The 21,005-nt window shown below is 42.7% G+C and overlaps 1 protein-coding gene across 4 annotated transcripts in view; it reads right to left on the bottom strand.

Annotated features, from left to right (window-relative positions):
* The window catches only part of cep350 (centrosomal protein 350), a 223,134-nt gene that overhangs the window by 51,682 nt on the left and 150,447 nt on the right, over positions 1–21,005 (bottom strand). For all 4 annotated transcript variants that reach the window (XM_068037945.1, XM_068037948.1, XM_068037946.1 and 1 more), the window contains exons 22-27: positions 16,948–17,117; positions 14,754–14,950; positions 10,133–10,320; positions 7,510–7,597; positions 2,769–2,915; positions 1,259–1,434 (exon numbers count right to left, since the gene is read on the bottom strand). In XM_068037945.1, coding sequence (XP_067894046.1) covers positions 1,259–1,434; positions 2,769–2,915; positions 7,510–7,597; positions 10,133–10,320; positions 14,754–14,950; positions 16,948–17,117 — 966 coding nt within the window. The remainder of the gene's footprint in view (positions 1–1,258; positions 1,435–2,768; positions 2,916–7,509; positions 7,598–10,132; positions 10,321–14,753; positions 14,951–16,947; positions 17,118–21,005) is intronic.

Here is a 21,005-nt window from a genome sequence, read left to right as displayed (position 1 = left end):
TATGAAACTAACTGTTGACCAGTTACAGTTTCCTGTCAAGGCAACCTTTCATTTCTGATTTTAACTATCAGTAACTTCTCTTCTCTAGCCCTAGGCCTTAAAACATAGTAATTGGCCCAGGTATTGTAGCAGTTAAGACCCATGTAACTGTGCTTTGGTTGGCTGGTTGCCATTTTGAAGAGTCATTGATTATTTCTGCTCAGTTCCAACAGGGGCTTCTGTGGGTGGGGGGAAACATGAGGGAGGATATGGAGAGAAAGAGAAAGGATGAGGAGTAAGGAGCGAGCGAGAAAGGGGCACTGTCCAGTCATTATATTGTATTGGCGAACCTATCTTTCTAAGCAGTTGCCTCGAATCTTCATTCTCCTTTTCTTCCACTGTTGAGGCTTATTAACTTGAGTCACTTCATTGGCACTGCAGAAGCTTCAATCATCCCCTTACTTTGTTCAAACTATAAGATTTGTCTTTTTCAGGCTTTGAAGGTCTGACAACCCAAACTCATTTGAAATGCCCAGTTACAAATAGAAAAATACATCAAATGACAAATAACGTAACGTTTGTAACCATCGCCCATCACAGCCTATGCAATGATATGGGGGAAGAGATATACAGTGCCGCAGTGGACAAGGGCTTCTTGCTTTGAATAACTACAATAAGCAGATTAATTTCATGAAAATATAATTCCCCCAAAAAACAGACCATCATTTAAAGCAGAAATAAAGAGCATCAAATTAGCAATTGTTCCTTACATAAGAAAAAGTTTGCATTAATGACGTAAATCTGACAATACCACCAGTAGGATTTATTATAATAAAATCTGTATGTATCTCCACTTCCCCACCCATAGGCAAAGTGAGCTCTTCATTAGTGAAAGTCTTCACTTTCACAATCCAATTCCATGATGGCTGGGCCAGGGCAGTGAAGCAAAGGGTGCTGACACAAATGACAAAGAAAGAAAAAAATCACTGAGACTTCTCAGGGAGGCCTGCTTGGAGGGCATTTGGTGAGGTCACGTTTGGACTTGGCTGCCCATTCCTGCACCACCACCTTGCAGCACGTGCCACTGGCTTTGGGAAAGGAGGAGTTAAGTGGGAAGTTACATATTGTATCTTGGCAACGTCAGCTCTCTCTCCCCCTCCAACATAGCCTCCACCAGCTGACAAATGGATGGGCTGCAATGTAATAGGTTAAGTTTGCCAGGTTTTCACAACAGTAGACATTATAAGAAGCACCAATAGATAAGTGTGCATTGTATTACTTTTCATCCATGTGACTGCGCATCTTCTTCAGTTTTTGCATGATGCTGCTGGTCTCACTCCCAGAGATAGAAACAGGGGAGGGGCTCCGTGTCTCCACATCTGTCAGCAAGGGGCTGGAAGCATGGCTCACTTTGGAAACATTCTCTACATCATGTTGTTCTGTGCTCCGCTGCTCCTAAAATGATTTTAAAAAAATTGAGAGCTTGAGCTCGAGAATGAACCACGATAGGTCTGTGGAAAGGTTTAACAGGAACTCAGTTGTGAAATGTATTAGGATAAAAAGCAGCTGGGATTCAGAATGGCTTTCCAGAACTGAAGAGTATGCTTATCCATCGCAAGTAGAGAGAGTTTTTTGTTGTTTGAGGACAGGAAGTCTAACACATAAGGAATGAACAGTTGTGCGCATGCACACAGCATTTGCAGTAACTGTGATCAGTTCTGGGCACTGCATCTCAGGAAGGATATACTGGCCTTGGAGAGGGGGCAGTGCAGATTCACAGGAATGATGCCAGGGCTAAAAGGGTTAAATTATGACTAGGCCTGTATTCCTTTGAGTATGGAAGGTTAAGGAATGATTAATTTATGAATAAAGGTGTTGATATGATCAGAGGAACTATTTTCTCTGGTGTGGGAGACCAGAACAAGGGGACGTAATCTTACAATTATTGCAATTAGTGCTAGGCTGTTCAGGAATCACTTCTTTCACACAAAGGGTAGTGGAGATCCCCAAATCTTGCTCCCTGCAAGGCTGGGGATGACTTGAAACTTTCTAAATTGAGATTGTTAGTTTCTTTTTGGTTCAGGGTATTTATTCAGGGCTACAAAACCAAGGCAGGAAAATGGATGAGGTACAGACCAGCCATAACCTGAGTGAACGCAAAACCAACTTGAGGGGTTTAATGGCCTACTCCGGTTCCTATGTATTGTATTATCAGGTGTTACTGCCCTTTGACACCAACGTAGGATATGCTGATTGGGTAAGGTGAAGTAAAGTGGGAGGAGGCTTGTATGGAGCAAATAAACACTAGCACAGACCAGTTGTGCCGAATGTCTGTTTCTGTGCTTTAAGTTCTAATGTAATGCAGAATAACACTCCAAACCCATTGACACACAAAAAGGTCAGTAAGATGAAGGCAAAGTCAAAATACTTTCTTGGACACCAACAATTATGATTAGACATGCAGTTGTAAGTCCAGAGGTTTTGCCTTTATAGAAGATTACATGTAAACATGTTATCATTTTAGTAAAATTACTGAGGCGCTGAAGTTGGCATTCCTCACCATCAGACTAACCTGCACTTCTATTTTTCCCTGTAAAATGTTAACATTTTCATTTGTATTGTAATTCTAATGTCGAATACAAACTATGCTGAATAGAAAGCTTTCATTGTACATGATCACCCCCATTAATGCTCATGGGCAAGTAGTTCTTTATTTTCAGAGTAACCTTGTATGGAACAGTTTAAGAGTGTACATCTTCCACGCATTGTGTAAAAGGTGGAGTACTGACCAGCTTGCTTTCTCCAGCTGATTTGAGTTTCTCCTGTATTTTGATAGTGGTCTGGCGCATGCGTCGAATCTCCTGCTGCTGTTTCAGGATCAGCTGCCTCTCCTTGTGAGCAGCCCTGTTGGCTTCTTGTAGACGTTTGATTTCAGCCTGTAGTAAAAGTTGCGGGGGGGGTGCAAGGTTTTACGTCAGAAAACGAGAAACAGAACAAAACAAGGCAAAGGGATGTAGACTGTCAACAAATGGCTTGTTGTATATTGACCAGGGTCAAAAGTCACGAGATCAGGCTACACAACTCCAAAGCCTGCTGCATTACAAGCTACACAGACCAACACATCGTTTCACTAAAAAAATCAAGGTGGAATTGTGATCTTTTACAACAGGTAATGCTTGTTCATAGTGCAAACTTCATCTTTTAGATGAAATTTGTGTGCAGGACTAACCCAAACAGATCAGTAGGTCCCAGATGAAAAATTAACCTGAAACATTAACTCTTTTCCTCTTTTCACAGATGCTGTCTAACATTGAGTGTTTCCAGTGTCTAGTTTTAGTTCAGCAGGTCCCAAGTTTTCTTCTTGGTCTGTGGCAAGTTATAACTCATCTGGGCTGTTGAAATCTGAAAATTATCCTCAGTACCCTTCTGCTTAGGGATGGGGTGGGAGGAAAGGAGCAGGATAAACAGCCAGAATTCCCATTGCTGAGAACTGCCTTGTGGCTCCTGCTGGGAAGAATGCCAATCTTGACTGAACACAGGATGTGACCTGTCTGTGATGGGCTCCACAAGGCAAAAAACCAGGTAACATTTACAGTCTGTGTGAAGCTACCTGCAGACTGGCAGCACCTGTGCCAACCACGTACCAGCAACAATCAGCACCTTCAGAGCTGAGGGGAGCAAAGTCTGTGGGGTGGGAGAGGTCAAACCAACAATTTCTGAACGTGACAGGGCAAAGAGAAGCATGTGGGGATAGTTTCAGGACAATATTATTCAAAACAAAGATCAGGCAATGCTTTAAAACAGTACACTTCAAGAGCACATCGGTTCAAGAGTTATATTGGCAGGATTGGCAAGAGGGAAATCAGGAAGAATAGAGAAAGGTTGATGGGCAATACAGGTCACAGATGCACGAAAGGTACATTGAGACACATCCACAGAGCAGCTCAATGCCACAGGTTGGGTGGAGGGGTCGGAAAAACAGGGAGCAGGGCAGGGAGAAACATGAGCATTGGTCAAACAGAGGTGTCCCGTGGAAAGCTATGTTCCAGAGTGAATGTCCAAAGAAATTAAAAACAAAAAGGTAAATGTCTTGACCAGGATGCGCATCAGAGTAGTGCTGAGATAAAAAGAGGAGAAAAGCCAAGTGCAGTCACTTGGGAAACAAGATCTGCTTTTGTTTTTTTACCTGATTCCACGAAACCAGCATCTGTGAGCTACAAAAATTAAAACCGGTTAACCAGGTTTGCTGGATGGGTAAGCAAGTTGAATTTAGTGTGAACAATGGAAGCTGGCTCATAGGCTCCAAACTCCCAGAATCCAAAGTTAAAACCAGTATCAATATAAAGAGTAGCGAATGAAAGTAAACCATGCAATTAAAGCAGGAAAAGCTTGTTTGTCAAGGAAAAATAAAACAGTGTTTAAAACTCCAGAGTTGCATCCCTGCCAATAACATTCCAAATTGAGGGTGAATGAAGGTCACAGGACAACCAGCCTCAGCTGGCGCCTATTGTTTTGCATGTGTAATAGCACATCCATTGCAGTAAAAGGCAAACTGCTAATTTCTGCTCCCCTCAGCTCTGAAGGTGCTGATTGTTGCTGATACGTGGTTAGCACAGTTGCTACCAGTCTGCAGGTAGCTTCACACAGACTGTAAATGTTACCTCGTTTTAGTTTAGTTCAGAGATACAGCACTGAAACAGGCCCTTCAGCCCACTGAGTCTGTGCCGACCATCAACCACCCATTTACACTAATCCTACACTAATTCCATATTCCTACCACATCCCCATCTGTCCCTATATTTTCTGCTCGTGGAGCCCATCACAGACAGGTCACATCCTGTTTTGAGTCAACACCGGCACGTTTCCCAGCAGGAGCTACAATATCCTCACAGGGAGATTTGCTTGTGCTGTTGGGGAAGGTTTAAACTAGCTTGTCGGGGAAATGGGAACTTGAGGGGTAGCTCAAACTGGAAGGAAGCAAAGCTGGTACCAGGATATAGAAAGGTAACAAGCTACATTAGAAGGCAGGTGAAACAAAGGCAAGCATCAACTAGGCTTAGAATGCAGAATAACGTCAAGATGACAAGGTTAAGGGCATTCTACCTGAATGGACAAAGCATTCGCAACAAGGTAGATGATTTAAAGGCCCAAATAGAGGTAAATGAGTATGATCTAATTGCCATTTCAGAAATGTGGCTACAGGGTGGCCCAGACTGCGAACTGAATATTCAACATTTATGAAGGACAAGCAAAAAGGAAAAGGAGGTAGTGTTGCACTGATAAGAAGGGATGGGATCAGTACATTAGTAAGGGAGGATTTCCGATCGGAAGAACAAAATGTGGAATCTGTTTGGGTAGAGCTAAGAAACAGCAAGAGGCAGCAAACATTGATAGGAGTTGTTTATAGGCCAAACAGTGGTGGTAGTGTGGGGCATGGTATTAATCAGGAGATTAGAGAATCATGTAGCATGGGTAATACAAAAATCATGGGTGACATCAATCTGCATATAGACTGGGTAAACCCAATAAACATTAATGTTGTGGAGGACGAGTTTCTGGAGTGTGTTAGGGATGGTTTTCTAGAGCAGTATGTTGAGGAACCGACTAGAGAACAGGATATTTTAGATCTAGTATTATGTAATGAGAAAGGGCTAATTAATAATCTTCTTGTAACAGAACCTTTAGGAATGAGTGACCGTAATATGATAGAATTTTACATTATGTTTGAAAGTGAGATAGTTCAATCTGAAGCCAGGGTGTTCATTTATTTATTTTTATTTATTTAGAGATACAGCACTGAAACAGGCCCTTCGGCCCACCGAGTCTGTGCCGACCAACAACCACCATTTATACTAATGCTATATTAATCCCATATTCCCTACCACATCCCCACCTTCCCTCAATTCTCCTACTACCTACCTACACTAGGGGCAATTTACAATGGCCAATTTACCTATCAACCTGCAAGTCTTTGGCTGTGGGAGGAAACCGGAGCACCCGGCGGAAACCCACGCGGTCACAGGGAGAACTTGCAAACTCCACACAGTTTGAACCCGGGTTGCTGGAGCTGTGAGGCTGCGGTGCTAACCACTGCGCTGCCCCAGTGTTAAATTTGAACAAAGGAAATTACGAAGGTATGAGGGGAAAATTGGCTGAGGTGGATTGGGAAAATACATTAAAAGGTATGACAGTACAGGCAATGGATAGTCTTTAAAGAATTATTACATAGTTTACTGCAACTATACATTCCTTCAAGGCACAAAAACCCCCAAAAGAAAAGGCTTCCAACCATGGATAACAAAGGAAGTTAAGGATTGTATGATATTAAAAGGCCCGTAAAGTTACCAGAAATAGTCGTAAACCTGAGAATTGGGAGGAGTTTAGATACAGCAAAGGAGGACCAAGAAACTGATAAAGAAAGGGAGAATAGAATATGAACTTAAATTAGCAAGAAACAGAAGAACGGACTGTAAAAACTTCTATAGGTACGCAAATGGAAACGTTTGGCTAAGACAAATGTGGATCCATTACAGGCATAGTCGGGAAAATTTATAATGGGGAATAGAGAAATGGCAGAGAAGCTAAATGATTACTTTGTGTCTGCCCTCAGAGGAAGATATAAGACATCTCCCAGAATTAGAGATCTAAGGGACTAGGGAAATGAGGAATTAAAGGAAATTAGTATTAGTAAGAAGGTTGTATTGGAGAAATTAATGGGGCTGAAGGTTGATAAGTCCCCAGGACCTGATATTCTACATCCCAGAGTGTTGAAAGTAGCAGCTATGGAGATAATGGATGCATTGGTGATCATCTTCCAAAATTCTAGAGATTCTGGAACGGTTCCTGCAGATTGGAAGGTAGCTCCCCTGGTTCCAGACTCCTCAAAATAAGGGGGAAGCCACTTAGGAGATGAGGAGAAATTTCTTTACTCAGAGGGTTATGAGTCTTTGGAATTCTCCATCCCAGAGGGCTGTGTAAGCTCAGTCATTGAGATTGTTTAAAGCAGAGATTGACAGATTACAAAATACCAAGGGATATGGAGATATTGTGGGAAAAAAGCATTGAAGTAGATGATCAGCCATGATCATATTGAATGGCGGAGCAGGCTCGATGGGCTGAATGGCCTACTCCTCTTCCTATGTTCCTATGAGAGGGGGGGGAACAATTTCCAAGTTTATCAAGTTGCATAAAATGTATTCTGGGCTCATGTACAAGCATTTTTCTCATGACTCTGGTGATAACGATCCTCTGTATTACCGTTATTATACATTTGTGCTCTTAAAGACAATCATAGAAAAATTCTCCAGTGGAAAACGGTGTTCTGGTACACCATGCAATGTACACTTGCTATTATACTGTATCCCCAGGTATAGGATATACAGCATTTATTGTTGACATATCAGGGAAAAACTGGAGACTTCACACACCCCAAAAAAAGATTTGCAACCAATTCACAACCTTCAAGAAGTGTGATCAATCATTTAGAGTCAATGGGCAGCCCATATCTTATTGGCTTTCAATGGATATTACCTGCTCCTGCTGCAGCCTGAGAAGCAGCCCACGCTGTCTCTTACGGATGGGCGGCATCTTATCATCTTCTCCTTTGTCTCTTAGGTGCCTGGTTAAAAAAAAAGTGTGGCAAAGTCACACAGTGCAATGACATCCTAACTTTCAGACAGACTGTGTAAATCAACCCAAGCACAACATGTATTTTTGCAGTTTTCATCACTGCTGAATTTGCAACAAAACCAGAAGCGAGATGATCAGGGTTTAGGATCCTGTAAAATAGCATGTCCTTTTTGAAATGTTCCATTATGAATTCCCTTCTATGTGTGTCATACTCAACTTGGAGAAAAACTACTTTTGCGAGAGGTTGTTTATTCTCAAATAATTGAAATTTAAAAGGGCAAGCGATATCTGAGAGCACTTTTGGGTCAGTGATCCCCCTCCTTTTTCCAAAGGCAAATAATGGGAATTCCGGAACAAGACAAGCTCTCTCTTTAAATGAACAACTGACAGATCCCAGCCTACGACTGCAGGACTGGAATTGCAACTTTTAAAATAATGAATTGGCAACCTGCACTTCAGGTCACCATAATCTAAAATTAAGCAATTCTAATTTGAAGGTTTTTTTGCCCATTCCTACACTATGCTATCACAGCAGTTTGTGATTAAGTTTACTGTATGCATACTGACTCGTTAGGTCAGGGTTGGAACAGCTTTCCCCAAGTACCAAGTGTCTCTCAGTTAAAAGGTTGTGTTTAGTTTAATGAATGCAGTTAAATCGGTTCTGACACTTTGTTTATGCAATTACAAAGAAAGTTAGGAGAAAAGCAACAAATTATCTATTAGAGTTTTTTTTTAGATTTAGAGATATAGCACTGAAACAGGCCCTTCGGCCCACCGAGTCTGTGCCAACCATTAACCACCCATTTATACTAATCCTACACTAATCCCATATTCCTACCACATCCTCACCTGTCCCTATATTCCCCTACCACCTACCTATACTAGGGGCAATTTATAATGGCCAATTTACCTAACAACCTGCAAGTCTTTTGGCTGTGGGAGGAAACCGGAGCACCCGGAGGAAACCCACGCAGACACAGGGAGAACTTGCAAACTCCACACAAGCAGTACTACTTTAATAACGTTTTACTGTGCATTTTTGAGACACACAGCGAGGAATTTGGCTTCGGTGTTGAAATGGGGATAGTCTCAGGACACGGCCATACAAAACAAATGGGATACTGTTGGGTTACAAAATGGTCAAACTGGCAGCACAAAAAGGTAATTGAGAGACTAATTGTGTGACCTGGATGCAGTGGAGTTGGGGCAGGGGATATTTAAGAACAGGTCACTCTAATTGTTAGTAAATGTAAAAGGTACAGTTGCAAAGGCAAGCTGTAGCTCTTCTACTGTAAGGCGAGAAGGTTTTGAGTCTCCTTTGAATACAAGAGTGATTAATAACACAAATGGAATGCTGTCACATCCATGAAAGTTGAACAGGCATCCGTCTTGGCCTAAGCCCTTCTGACCACAAGGAAATGGATAGGAAACCCTTCAGGTCAGTATGCAGGTGCTGCGTACAGTACCTGCCTTGTGCTAACAGGCAAGATTGCCTTCCCGTTGTCACACACGCTTTCACATTTGTGTTCAGAAGCAATCAGTCAAAGAGGATTAGTGATCTCTTTCTGGGATTGTCTCTGGAAATTGATCGTTTTCTATTCCCATCCTGGACTTGTTGACACCTCCCCACCTTTTGGGCGCATACCATACAAGTTCTGCGATTTAAACTAGAGCACTAACCGTGTGGAGGGAATGACTCTCATGGTTGGGTCCAAAAGATGCTTCAGCAACCATGATTCTATCTTTGACAATCCTGGAACATTTGTCCAATATTCACAGGCATTTCAGTATGAACAAATTTCACCAAAATATGCTACATACATTCAAAAAAAATAGACTGCTGGGGTGATCCAGAGGTCAGGAAAAATAATCCAGAGGAAGTTAGTTCAAATCGTGGAGTTTGAGAATTTGAATTTCATTTAAAGAAAATCTGGAAATAAAAAGGCTGGCATCAGTATAAATGACTGTAAAAAGTCAGCTGGTTCACCAATGTCTCTTAGAGAAGGAAATCTGCAGTCCTTATCTGGCCTATATGTGACTACAGTCTCACGCCAGCATAGCTAACTCTTAACTACCCTCTGACGTGGGTAAACAAGACATTTGGTTGCATCAAATTGCTACAAAATCCTGAATTCCCAACCTAACAGCACTTGCAGGATGAGCTTCACCACAAGGACGGCATTGGCTCAAGAAGGCCAACCACCACCATTTCAAGGGCAAGAAATCGCCAATAAATACCAACCTTGTCAGCAACTCCCACATGCCAAGAATGGATTGATAAGAAACAAGATTAGACCATTGTTCAATATCGTTTCATTCTATACTTAATCCATGATAGTGGTCAGTCAAAATATGATATGATTACTTGGAATCTATATAACAGGAACATCGTAATGAGAAAAGAAAAACGGCTTCTTCATCTCCTGGGAAGTATTACTGGAAGTATCTGCTGTACACGCATATCCTACACTGCAACATTGAAAGGCTATTGAGTTTGATCTCACTGCATAAGCCAGCTACTCACTTCTTCTGATGTTCCAGCCAGGCCAGCTCGGCTTTCGTCTTTTCCTTCAAGGCTCGCTCGCGCAGCTTGAGCAGTGACACCTGGTGCTGGGCACGCATCTCCTCCTCCTTCATGTACTGTCTCACCATCTCCATGGTGAATTTGGAGAAACTGTCCTGCCCACCGGAGAAGGGCATGCTCAAATCATGCTGAACAGCAGAAGTTAGAGAGAGACAAATATTACACCGAGTGAAGTGAGCTGCTTCCCATTGACCGAAGTAAAACTTGCCCCTTAACTCTACAAAACTGAGGACCCAAATGTAGGCAACAGCAACAAGAAAAATAGCTACTGATGCCATCAGACATGCCTGGCACATACTGCATGACTGAACTTGCCAAAATATCGCCCAGGTGCATTGGGACTAGTGAGTGCTGGCGGTCACTATATAATTTCATCTTCTGTGAAACACACCAAGGCCTGCAAGGTACATAACACCAACCTTATTTTGGTCAGGACCTCACCCACTGATTTGCTGCCAAATTCTGAAAAATAACCAACGAAATTGGCAACTGAGTGCAAGTGGCTTTTGGGGGGAACTGTGGGTGTCTGGTTGTATCAACACAGGAACAGGAGTCGGCCATTTAGCCCGAGTCTGTACTACCATTCAATGAGATCATGGCTGATCTGCAACCTAACTCCATATTAATGCCTTTGCCCATATCCCTTAAGAACTTTGGTTAATGAAAATTTATCAAACTCAAATTTAAAATTTTCAACTGCTCTAGCATAAATTGCCATTTTCAGAAGAATTCCAAACTTCTACCATCCTTTGTGTGGAAGTATTTCCTAACGGCACTCCTGAAAGGTATGGCTCAAGTTTTAAACTATGCCCCCTAGTTCTAGACTCCCAAATCGACAGAAAATTTCTCTCCATCTACCCTATCAGTTCCCCTTAATATCTTGAAAACTTCGATCTAACCACCCCTTAACCTTCTAAATGCCAGGAAATACATATCCTAGTTTGCGCAATCTCTCCTCATAATTTAACCCTTGGAGTGCAGGTATCCAAAGCCAACATCTCCTTCCTACGGTGCAGTGCCCAGAAGTGAACATAGTACTCCAGGTGTGATTTAAACAGGGCTTTGTATCGCTGAAGCATGACTTCTATCCCCTTGTATCTTAGTTCTCTAGATAGAAGGGTCAGCATTCCATGGTCCTTTTTGATTATTTTTGGTACCTGTTCCTGACATTTTAGCGATATATAGATCTGGACCCCACCACCATCACCCAACCCCCCCACCCCAAGTCTCTTTAGACCTCCACCGTTTTTTGCTTTTCGTCATCTAGGCCCAAAGTGGACAACCTCACATTTGCCTACACTGAAATCCATTTGCCAGAGTTTTGTCCATTCACAATTTATCAATATCTCTTGGTAATTTTATGCTTCCTTATATCTACACTGCTTAGTACGCACCTATTTGTGTGAAATCAACAAGTTTTGGATATGTGGCTTTCTATTCCATCATCTGATTCGTTAATAAATACGGTGAATAGTTGAAGCCCCAACACAGATCCGTGTGGGACATCACTAGTCACATCATGCCAATTAGAGTACCTGCCCATTCTCCCTAATCTGACTTCTGCCACTCATCAATTTCCTAACCAAGTCAATAATCTGCCTTTAATTCCATAAGCTTCAACCTTTATTGTCTTTTATGAGGGACTATATCAAAGGCCTTCTGGAAGTCCAAATAATCAAGCAAAGTGCGATGGACAAGTGAAACTTGCTTGCTGTTCTGACAAAACTGTTTCTCATTCAACAGATGCTGCCTGATCTGAGTGTTTCTAGCATTTTCTATTTTTATTTCAGATTTCCTCCACACCCCCGCCCAGAGTTATGCATCCTAAAGAGGAGTAAAATTTTTGTAAGATTGTTAATCTTTCTGATCGACTTACTACACGGTGAAGTAAAAGATTAATATTTATTACGATTGCTTGTTTACCCGATCAGGTGAACACGAGCTGAATTTGATTGGCAAAAGTTTTACAACAATTCGCTACTGTACATTGAAGGCAACGATGAGAAAAGAACCACAAGATGAGTGGCATGCGCATGAGAATTTGATTTGAGTGAGAAATTCGCGTAGTTTGCCTCACACTCATACGACCATACGAATTAGGAGTAGAAGTAGGCCATTCGGCCCCTCGAGCCTGGTCCGCCATTCAATAAGATCATGGCTGATCTGTTTGTGTTTCAAATTCCACACTCCCATCAACTCCCGATAATCCTTGATTCCCTTGCCTAACAAGAATCTATCTACCTCCGCCTTAAAAATATTCAATGACCCCACCTCCACCATCTTCTGACGCACAACCCTCAGAGAAAAAAATTCTCCTCATCTCTGTCCTAAAAGGGCTACCCCTAATTTTACAACAGTGCCCCCTAGTTCTGAACTCACCCACAAGAGGAAACATCCTCTTCATATTCACCTTGTCAAGCCCGTTCAAGATCTTATATACTTCAATCGAGTATCCCCTCATCCTTCTAAACTCCAGCGAAAACAAGCCCAAAGGTCTGTCCAACCTTTCCTCATAAGACAACCCACTCATTCCAGGTATCAATCCAGTTACCTGTTTTCTGCCTTCCCCCCCACCCCCCCCCCCCCGCCACTTGTTGAATAGAAGGGTTATATTTGCGACTTTCCAGTCCGATGGAACCTTTCCAGAATCTAGCAAATTTTGAAAAATTAACACCAACGCATCTACTACCTCATTAGCTCCCTCTTTTAAGACCCTAGGATGAAGTCCATCAGGACCCGGGGACTTGTCAGCCCGCAGCTCTATGAGTTTGGTCAGTACCGCTTCCCTGGTGATTGTAATTTCACCAAGTTCCTGTCTTCCTTCCACCTTCTGACTTACAGCTATTACTGGAATGTTTTTTGTATCCTCTCTAGTGTAGACAGAAGCAAAATATTTGTTCATTGCATCCGCCATTTTATTATCTATTAGCTCCCCATTCTCGCTCTCTAGAGGACAAATGCTCACTTTACTTACTCTTTTCCTTTTTAAATACCTGTAGAAACTCTTGCTATCCGTTTTGACATTTCTAGCTAGCTTCCTCTCATACTCTAATTTCTTGCTCCTGATTAATCTTTTAGTCATTCCCTGCCATTCTTTATATTCTGACCAATCATCTGAACTGCCACTCATCTTTGCACAAATATATGCCTTTTCCTTAAGTTTGATGCTTTCTTTAACTTCTTTAGTCAACCACGGATGGTGGGTCCTCCCCTTAGAATGTTTCTTTATAGCAGGAATATACTTATTCTGAGTATTCTGAAATATCTCCTTAAATGTCTGCCACTGTTTCTCTGTTGATCTATCTCCTAGCCTAGTAACCCAGTTCACTTCAGCATGCTCAGTTTCATGACTGCAGAGTTGCCCTTAGTCAGGTTTAAAATACTAGTCTTAGACCCACTCTTCTCTCTTTCAAACTAGATGCAAAATTCAATCATATTGTGGTTGCTGCTACCTAGAGGTGTCTTTACTGAGGTCATTAATTAATCCTGTCAAGTTACACAATACCAAAGTCTAATATAACCTGCTCTCTGCTTGGTTCCAGAACATTCTATGAACTCCTCATCCAGGCTACTATTGCCAATCTGATTTTTCCAGTTTATATGTAGATTAAAATCATCCATGGTTATTGCTGTCCCTTTATCACAAGCACCCAATATTTCTTCTTGTATATATACATCATCCTGCATTGTGATTACTGTTCGGGGACCTGTAGACCACTCCCACTAGTGACTTCTTTCCCCTACTATTCCTCATCTCCACCCAAACCGATTCTACATCCTGATCACCTGAACCAAGGTCATCTCTAACTATTGCACCAATGCCATCCTTGATTAACAGTGCTACCCCTGCACCTTTACCTAGCTTCCTATTCTTATTGAATGTCCCACTGTCCCAACTGCTTCCCCTGCATCCGAATACAGTGGCGAGACGAGACCAAGATATCTGGAGATGGAGAGGGCTGCAAATGGATGACCTGCAGCATCTGATGCACCCATACTAAATACCTGGGCATTCCACACTGTCTTGCTACCATGCCTTTTTAGCCGGAGAAATGAGAAACATAAGATCAGCCCCTTGAGCCTGCTTCGCCATTTAATTAGATCATGGCCGATCTGTATTGTAACTCCTCGCTTTGGTTCCGTAACCCTTACCTAACAAAAATCTATCAATCTCAGTTTTAAAATATTTTAATTGACAACCAGCCTCAACTGGAGAGAGTTCCAGTTTTCCACTATCCTTTGTGTGAAGAAATGCTTCCCGACATCACCCCCAAACTGCCAGGCTCTAATTTTAAGATTATGCCCCCTCGTTCTGGACTCCTCCATCTGAGGAAATATCTATTCACCCAATCAAATTCTTTAACTATCTTAAACACATCAACTGGATCACCCATTAATCTTCTACACGTGAGGAAATACAAGCCTTGTCTATGTGATCTGTCCTTACAATTTAATCCTTTTAGCCAGGTTGCTGTGGAGAAATGTCACCCCAACTCCACACGCTCAGATTCTAGCAATCGTCACCCCCCCTCCGTTCTTGGCCCACCATACATGAACTCACTTTGACAGCTGTAGAGGCTGACTGATCCCGTGCCAGGTCCTCGTCTGAATCATCACGCCGGCTGCGTTTCCTCTCCATATTAAAGCGGCGGTGGCTCTCAGATGGCAGAAGGGAACGGAAGGATTTCTCTTCAATCTCATCTTCGGTCATCGACTCATCAAACTTAAGGGAGTACTCAGTGGCAATGGAGGCAGAATCTGGAGAGACAATACATGTCTTACAATGGGCAAAGGAAAATACCTAATAGGCAGAGTCTGGAGAGACGGCACACAGTTTATAATGGGCAAAGGGAAATAATAGGCAGAGTTGTGAAGGATTTTGGACTTCAGTACCAGTTTTAACAGAGTTAAAGGACGGGCTAGAAATCCTTGCTCAAGAAGCTGAGTTTGGTTAAAAGTATTGATTCAACAACAGAACTGTTACACTGATTCACTGATTGTTTAAGGGGACATGCTGGGAAGGTTGGCCAAATTCAAAAAGTATTATTCAGACTGTCTGGAAGACTATGGATAAGAAGGCCTTGAAAGACCATGGAAAACCATCAGAGGTACTGGGTCCTGTTTCTGGAGCCATGAGAAAGTGAGAGGGGAAAGTTCTGAAAGGTTGTTTTTGCCAGCGAGAATGGTATCAGGGGAGCCATTCCAAAATGAAGACAGTCCACAAGACTGGCCCAGAGGTTGAGCATGGAGGATGTCAATGGAGAATGAACCTCAGTCTCCTGAAGCAGCAGAATTGGCCATTGAGTTTTGAGTTGCACTTCTGACTTAAAGGTTGGATAAAGTGCTATCTGTAAAACTTAGTTCCATGTTAATAAAACCAATTAGTCCAAGAAAAGATTATAGCCTTGGTTGATCTTGCCTCTGATTACTTTGCAGAGTAAAGAGTTAAAACAAAACACATACAGCTGCAAGTACTGAGATCCATTTAGCTTTAGGATAAAATAAGTTTGGGTAGTGCCAACCCAGCTCCGAGTGGGCAGGCACTGCAATTTGGCACTGAACGGTTGTAAATGGTCAATCTCTTTCAGAACATCCCTCAGTAAGGAAAGCTGCCATGGGAAATGGAAATGCTTTCACTTCCATTTCACCAGGACCTGAGCCTTCATCACGGGATTGCTGGACTCGACCAATTAGCTGCCAGCACTGGCACTGCGATCCAGTCACCTGACACAAATGTTCAACTCTGGGGACCTGCGGCTGCTTGGGCACAACTGATTGGGAGTCATGAGGTTCATCTCCTGCACTCCCGACAACCACCACCCCCCCAAAATGGAAAAGAAAATCAGCTGAATAGTGAAAACCAAAATGCTTTAATCAAGCCACAACAGAAGACAAAATGAATGGGGAAAGTGGTGGGGGTTAGTTAGTGAATTATTGAATGACAGTGGAAAGAAAGGTTCCAATCTCAGGGGAATGCAAAGTGGAAAAGTGCACCGATATTAGCAACATCAGACAATGACTGCAGCAGATTGAGAAAACCCAATACCTATTGCTCCTGCATACTTGTATGCACTCTTCAGTGATGAAAATGGGTTAGTAAATGGGTCATATAGTGCCATATAACTAAAGGTATTGACATTATTTCTATTCATTCTTGAGATGTGGGTGACATGAACAAGGCCGGCATTTGCTGTCCATTCCAGTTTGTCCCAAGGTGGTTGTGGTGGGCCTCCTCCTTGAACCGCAGTCCATGTGGTGAAGGTGTTGCCCACAGTGCATACTTAGGGAATCCCAGGATTCTGACCCGGCAACAATGAAGGAATACCAACATATAACACTTAGAAATCCAGACCTCCCATAGCTACTGGTGCTCATTTAGCTTGGAATGTGGAAGACTGGCATCTGTGAGCTGTCTCTGCATTTTCACCATCAAATCTGGCTTCCTTGCTCAGCTACAGAACCAGAGACCCAAGGAAAACCGAAATAAGGGAGTTAGATTGAATAGTTTAAATGCAGGTGGCTGGCTCATGGAATCTGAACTAAACCAGTGTCAGCGTAGGCGGTTAAATTTTGACCTACAATACTTACAATTTCCTTTGGGGGGGGGCGCTCAAACATGGCAATAATGGATTTTCTTGATTCTGATCATCTAACTGAAAACAAGTGTTTCCCCATTTAATTCATGTGATGAGTGGAGGGTAAGAGGAGGAATCCTCATTTCTGGTTAAATTTTCATTTCTGGTTAAGGAACTCACCTTTCTCATCAGGTAATGAAGGCACACTGTCACTGCGGATTGAGTCGTCAGCTGCTGTATGCACCTCCTCTTCAATGGAGCTATCTCCCTTCTCACGGCGGGAGGCTCTGCTCTCTGCTCTTTTCTCAGAGGAGGGTAAGGAAGGGCTGTCTTGCCTACTGCTGTCACTGCTATAGAAATGACAAAGGGATCAACATGGCTGTATAGCTTTTGCAGCACAGAAACAGGTTATGCCAGGTGCTTGTTTTCCACACAAGCCTCCTCCTATCCCTCTTCATCTAACTCCATCGACATATCCTTCTGTTCTTTTCTCCCTTGTACTTTGCAAGCTTCCCCTTGAATTCAGCAAAACTATTTGCCTCAACTTCTCCTTGTGAAGTTCCACGTTCTAAACATTTTCTGGGTAAAGAAGTTGCTCCTGAATTCCCTATTGGATTTACTATGGATTATATATTTATGGCCACTAGTTCTATTCTTGCCCACAAGTGGAAACATCTTCTCTATGTCTACCCTATCAAAACTCTTATGTAATCTTAAAAACCTCCATCAAGTCAACCTTGTGTTCTCTTTTCTAGAAAAATAGAGCCCCACCCTGTTCAAACTTTCCTGATAGGTATAACCTCTCAATTTTGGTATCATTCTAGTAAGTTTTTTTTAGCATCTTCTCTCGTGCCTCAACATCCTTTTTATAATATGGAGACCAGAACTGTTTGCAGTACTCCAAGTGCAATCTAACCAAGGTTCTACACAAATTTAAGATAACTTCTCCACTTTTCCATTCTATCCCTCTAGAAATGCACTCCTGTACTTTGTTTATTTTCTCTTATGGCCTTATTAACTTGCATCGCTATTTTTAGTGATTTGTTTATCTGTACCCCAAGACCTCACTGTTCCCCTATCCCATTTAGGCACTTAATCCCAGGGACCCATTCTAAAAACAATCTCCAATGCCATAATATATTTCATCAATTCAACTATTCTCACACTGTCGCTATAAAAAAAAGGCATCATTTACTGTCAGTTTCAATTGAACAGATATCCCACTCCATGACAGGTAAAGGTACCATGTGCTGAGCGACAACAGCAACTTGCATTTATATAGTGGCATTAATCTAGAAAACAGCCACAAGGTGCTTCACAAAAATGTAATAAGAAACAAATTGACATAGAGTCAAAGGAGGATATATTAGAAGTGATCAAAACTGAGGTGAAAGAGGTGGTAATTAAGGCAGGTCTTAAAGGAGGTGGAGCTGCAGAGGGAAACAAGCAGGGAATTCGGGGGCATAGGGCCTAAATGGCTGAAGGCACGGCTACCAATGTTACAGCAAAGTTTTGGAGGTGGGGGGGGGGGGGGGGGGGGTGCAGTTGTGGAAATGATGCACAAGAGGCCAGAAGAAGTAAGGATATCTTGCTCAGTAACCTGCAGTAACCAGTGAGGATTTGAAACAAGAGGAATGGAATAAGGTGAGGTGTTCGATGAAGGTACTGAGAGGACTAGGGTGAGAGGCTCATGTCTAATTTGGTGATGTGAGCCACACTCACCACCACAGCAGTTTGAACAGAGCAGCTGGTGGAATGTACAGCCTGGCAAGGAGGCAGACAAAAGGAAGGTGCCATGTTTACACTAGTTGGCTAATCTCAGTTAGGGCAGAGGCTGAAGTGCTACAACCTTCTTCGCACCCCTGGATTAGGGCAATGGGAAGAAGTAAAAATAGGTCAGCCAGGGTTCCTGCACCTAAAACATAGAAAATAGGAGTAAGCCATTCGGCCCTTCGAGCCTGCTCCGCCATTCATTATGATCATGGCTGATCATCCAACTCAGTAACCTGTTCCCGCTTTCGCCCCATACCCTTTGATCCCTTTAGACCCAAGAACTATATCTCACTCCTTTTTGAAAACATACAATGTTTTGGCCTCAACTGCTTTCTGTGGTAGCAAATTCCACAGGCTCACCACTCTCTGGGAGAAGATATTTCTCCTCATCTCAGTCCTGAAAGGTTTACCCCGTTTCCTTAGACTATGACCCCTGGGTCTGGACTCCCCCACCATCGGGAACATCCTTCCTGCATCGACCCTGTCACGTCCTGTTAGAATTTTATAGGTTTCTATGAGATCCCCCTCACCCTTCTGAACTCCAGCGAATATAATCCTAACCGACTCAATCTCTCCTCATACATCAGTCCCGCCATCCCAGGAATCAGTCTGGTAAACCTTCACTGCACTCCCTCTATAGCAAGAACATCCTTCCTCAGATAAGGAGACCAAAACTGTACACAATATTCCAGGTGTGGCCTCACCAAGGCCCTGTATAATTGCAGCAAGACATCCCTGCTCCTGTACCCAAATCCTCTCGCTATGAAGGCCAACATACCATTTGCCTTTTTTACCGCCTCTTGCACCTGCATGCTTACCTTCGGTGACTGGTGTACGAGAACACCCAGGTCTCACTGCATATTACCCCCTCTCAGTTTATAGCCGTTCAGATAATAATCTGCCTTCTTGTTTTTGCTACCAAAGTGGATAACCTCACATTTATCCACATTATACTGCATCTGCCATGCAGTAGCCCACTCAACTTGTCCAAATCACCCTGAAGTCTCTCTGCATCGCCTCAACTCACCCTCCCACTCAGTTTTGTGTCATTTGCAAATTTGGAGATATTTCATTTAGTTCCCTCATCTAAATCATTAACGTATATTGCGAATAGCTGGGGTCCTATCACCAATCCCTGCGGTACCACACTAGTCACTGCCTGCCATTCGGAAAAAGACCCATTTATCCCAACTCTTTGTTTCCTGTCTGCCAACCAATTTTCCATCCATCGCAATACACTACCCCCAATCCCCTGCGCTTTAATTTTACATGCTAATCTCTTATGTGGGACTTTGTCGAAAGCCTTCAGAAAGTCCAAATAAACCACATCCACTGGCTCCCCCTCATCAATTCTACAAGTTACATCCTCAAAGAATTTTAGTCGATTTGTCAAGCATAATTTCCATTTCTTAAATCCATGCTGACTGCCCGATTCTACCACTGTTCTCTAAGTGCTCTGCTATAAAATCTTTGATGATGGACTCTAGAATTTTCCCCACTACTGACGTCAGGCTGACTGGTCTATAATTCCCTGCTTTCTCTCTCTTTAAATAGTGGGGTTACATTAGCTACCCTCCAATCTGTAGGAACTGTTCTAGAGTCTACAGAATCTTGGAAGATGACCACCAATGTATCCACTATTTCTAGGGCCACTTCCTTAAGTACTCTGGGATGCATACCATCAGGCCCTGGGGATTTATCGGCCTTCAATCCCATCAATTTCCCCAGCACCATTTCTCTACTAATACTGATTTCTTTCAGTTCCTATCTCTCACTAAGCCCTGTGTTCCCCAACATTTCTGGTATGATATTTGTGTCCTCCTTTGTGAAGACAGAACCAAAGTATACATTTAGTTGGTCAGCCATTTCTTTATTCCCCATAATAAATTCCCCTGTTTCTGACTGGAAGGGACCTACATCTGTCTTCACCAATCTTTTTCTCTTCCCATACCTACAGAAACTTTTACAGTCAGTTTTTATGTTCCCCGCAAGCTTGTACTCTATTTTCCCCTTGGTCCTCCTTTGCTGAATTCTAAACTGCTCCCAATCCTCAGGTCTGTTGTTTTTCCTGGCAAATTTATATGCCTCTTCCTTGGATCTAATGCTATCTGTAAATTCCCTTGTAAGCCATGGTTTGGCTACCTTTCCCGTTTTACTTTTGCGCCAGACAGGGATAAACAATTGTTGCAGTTCATCCATGCGCTCTTTAAATGTTTGCCATTGCCTATCCACCGTCATCCCTTTAAGTAATGCTTCCCAATCTGTCATGGCCAACTTGCGCCTCATACCTTCGTAGTTTCCTTTACTAAGATTCAGGACTCTTGTCTCAGAATCAACTACATCACTCTCCATCTTGATGAAGAATTCTATCATATTATGGTTGCTCGTCCCCAAGGGGTCTCGCACCACTAGATTGTCAATCATTCCTCTCTCTTTACACAATACCCAGTCTAGGATGGCCTGTT

Source organism: Heterodontus francisci, chromosome 8, assembly GCF_036365525.1.
Source record: "Heterodontus francisci isolate sHetFra1 chromosome 8, sHetFra1.hap1, whole genome shotgun sequence".
NCBI classification, from domain to species: domain Eukaryota; kingdom Metazoa; phylum Chordata; class Chondrichthyes; order Heterodontiformes; family Heterodontidae; genus Heterodontus; species Heterodontus francisci.
Note: the sequence above shows the minus strand (reverse complement) of the source record. Positions and strands in the feature narration are given on the sequence as shown.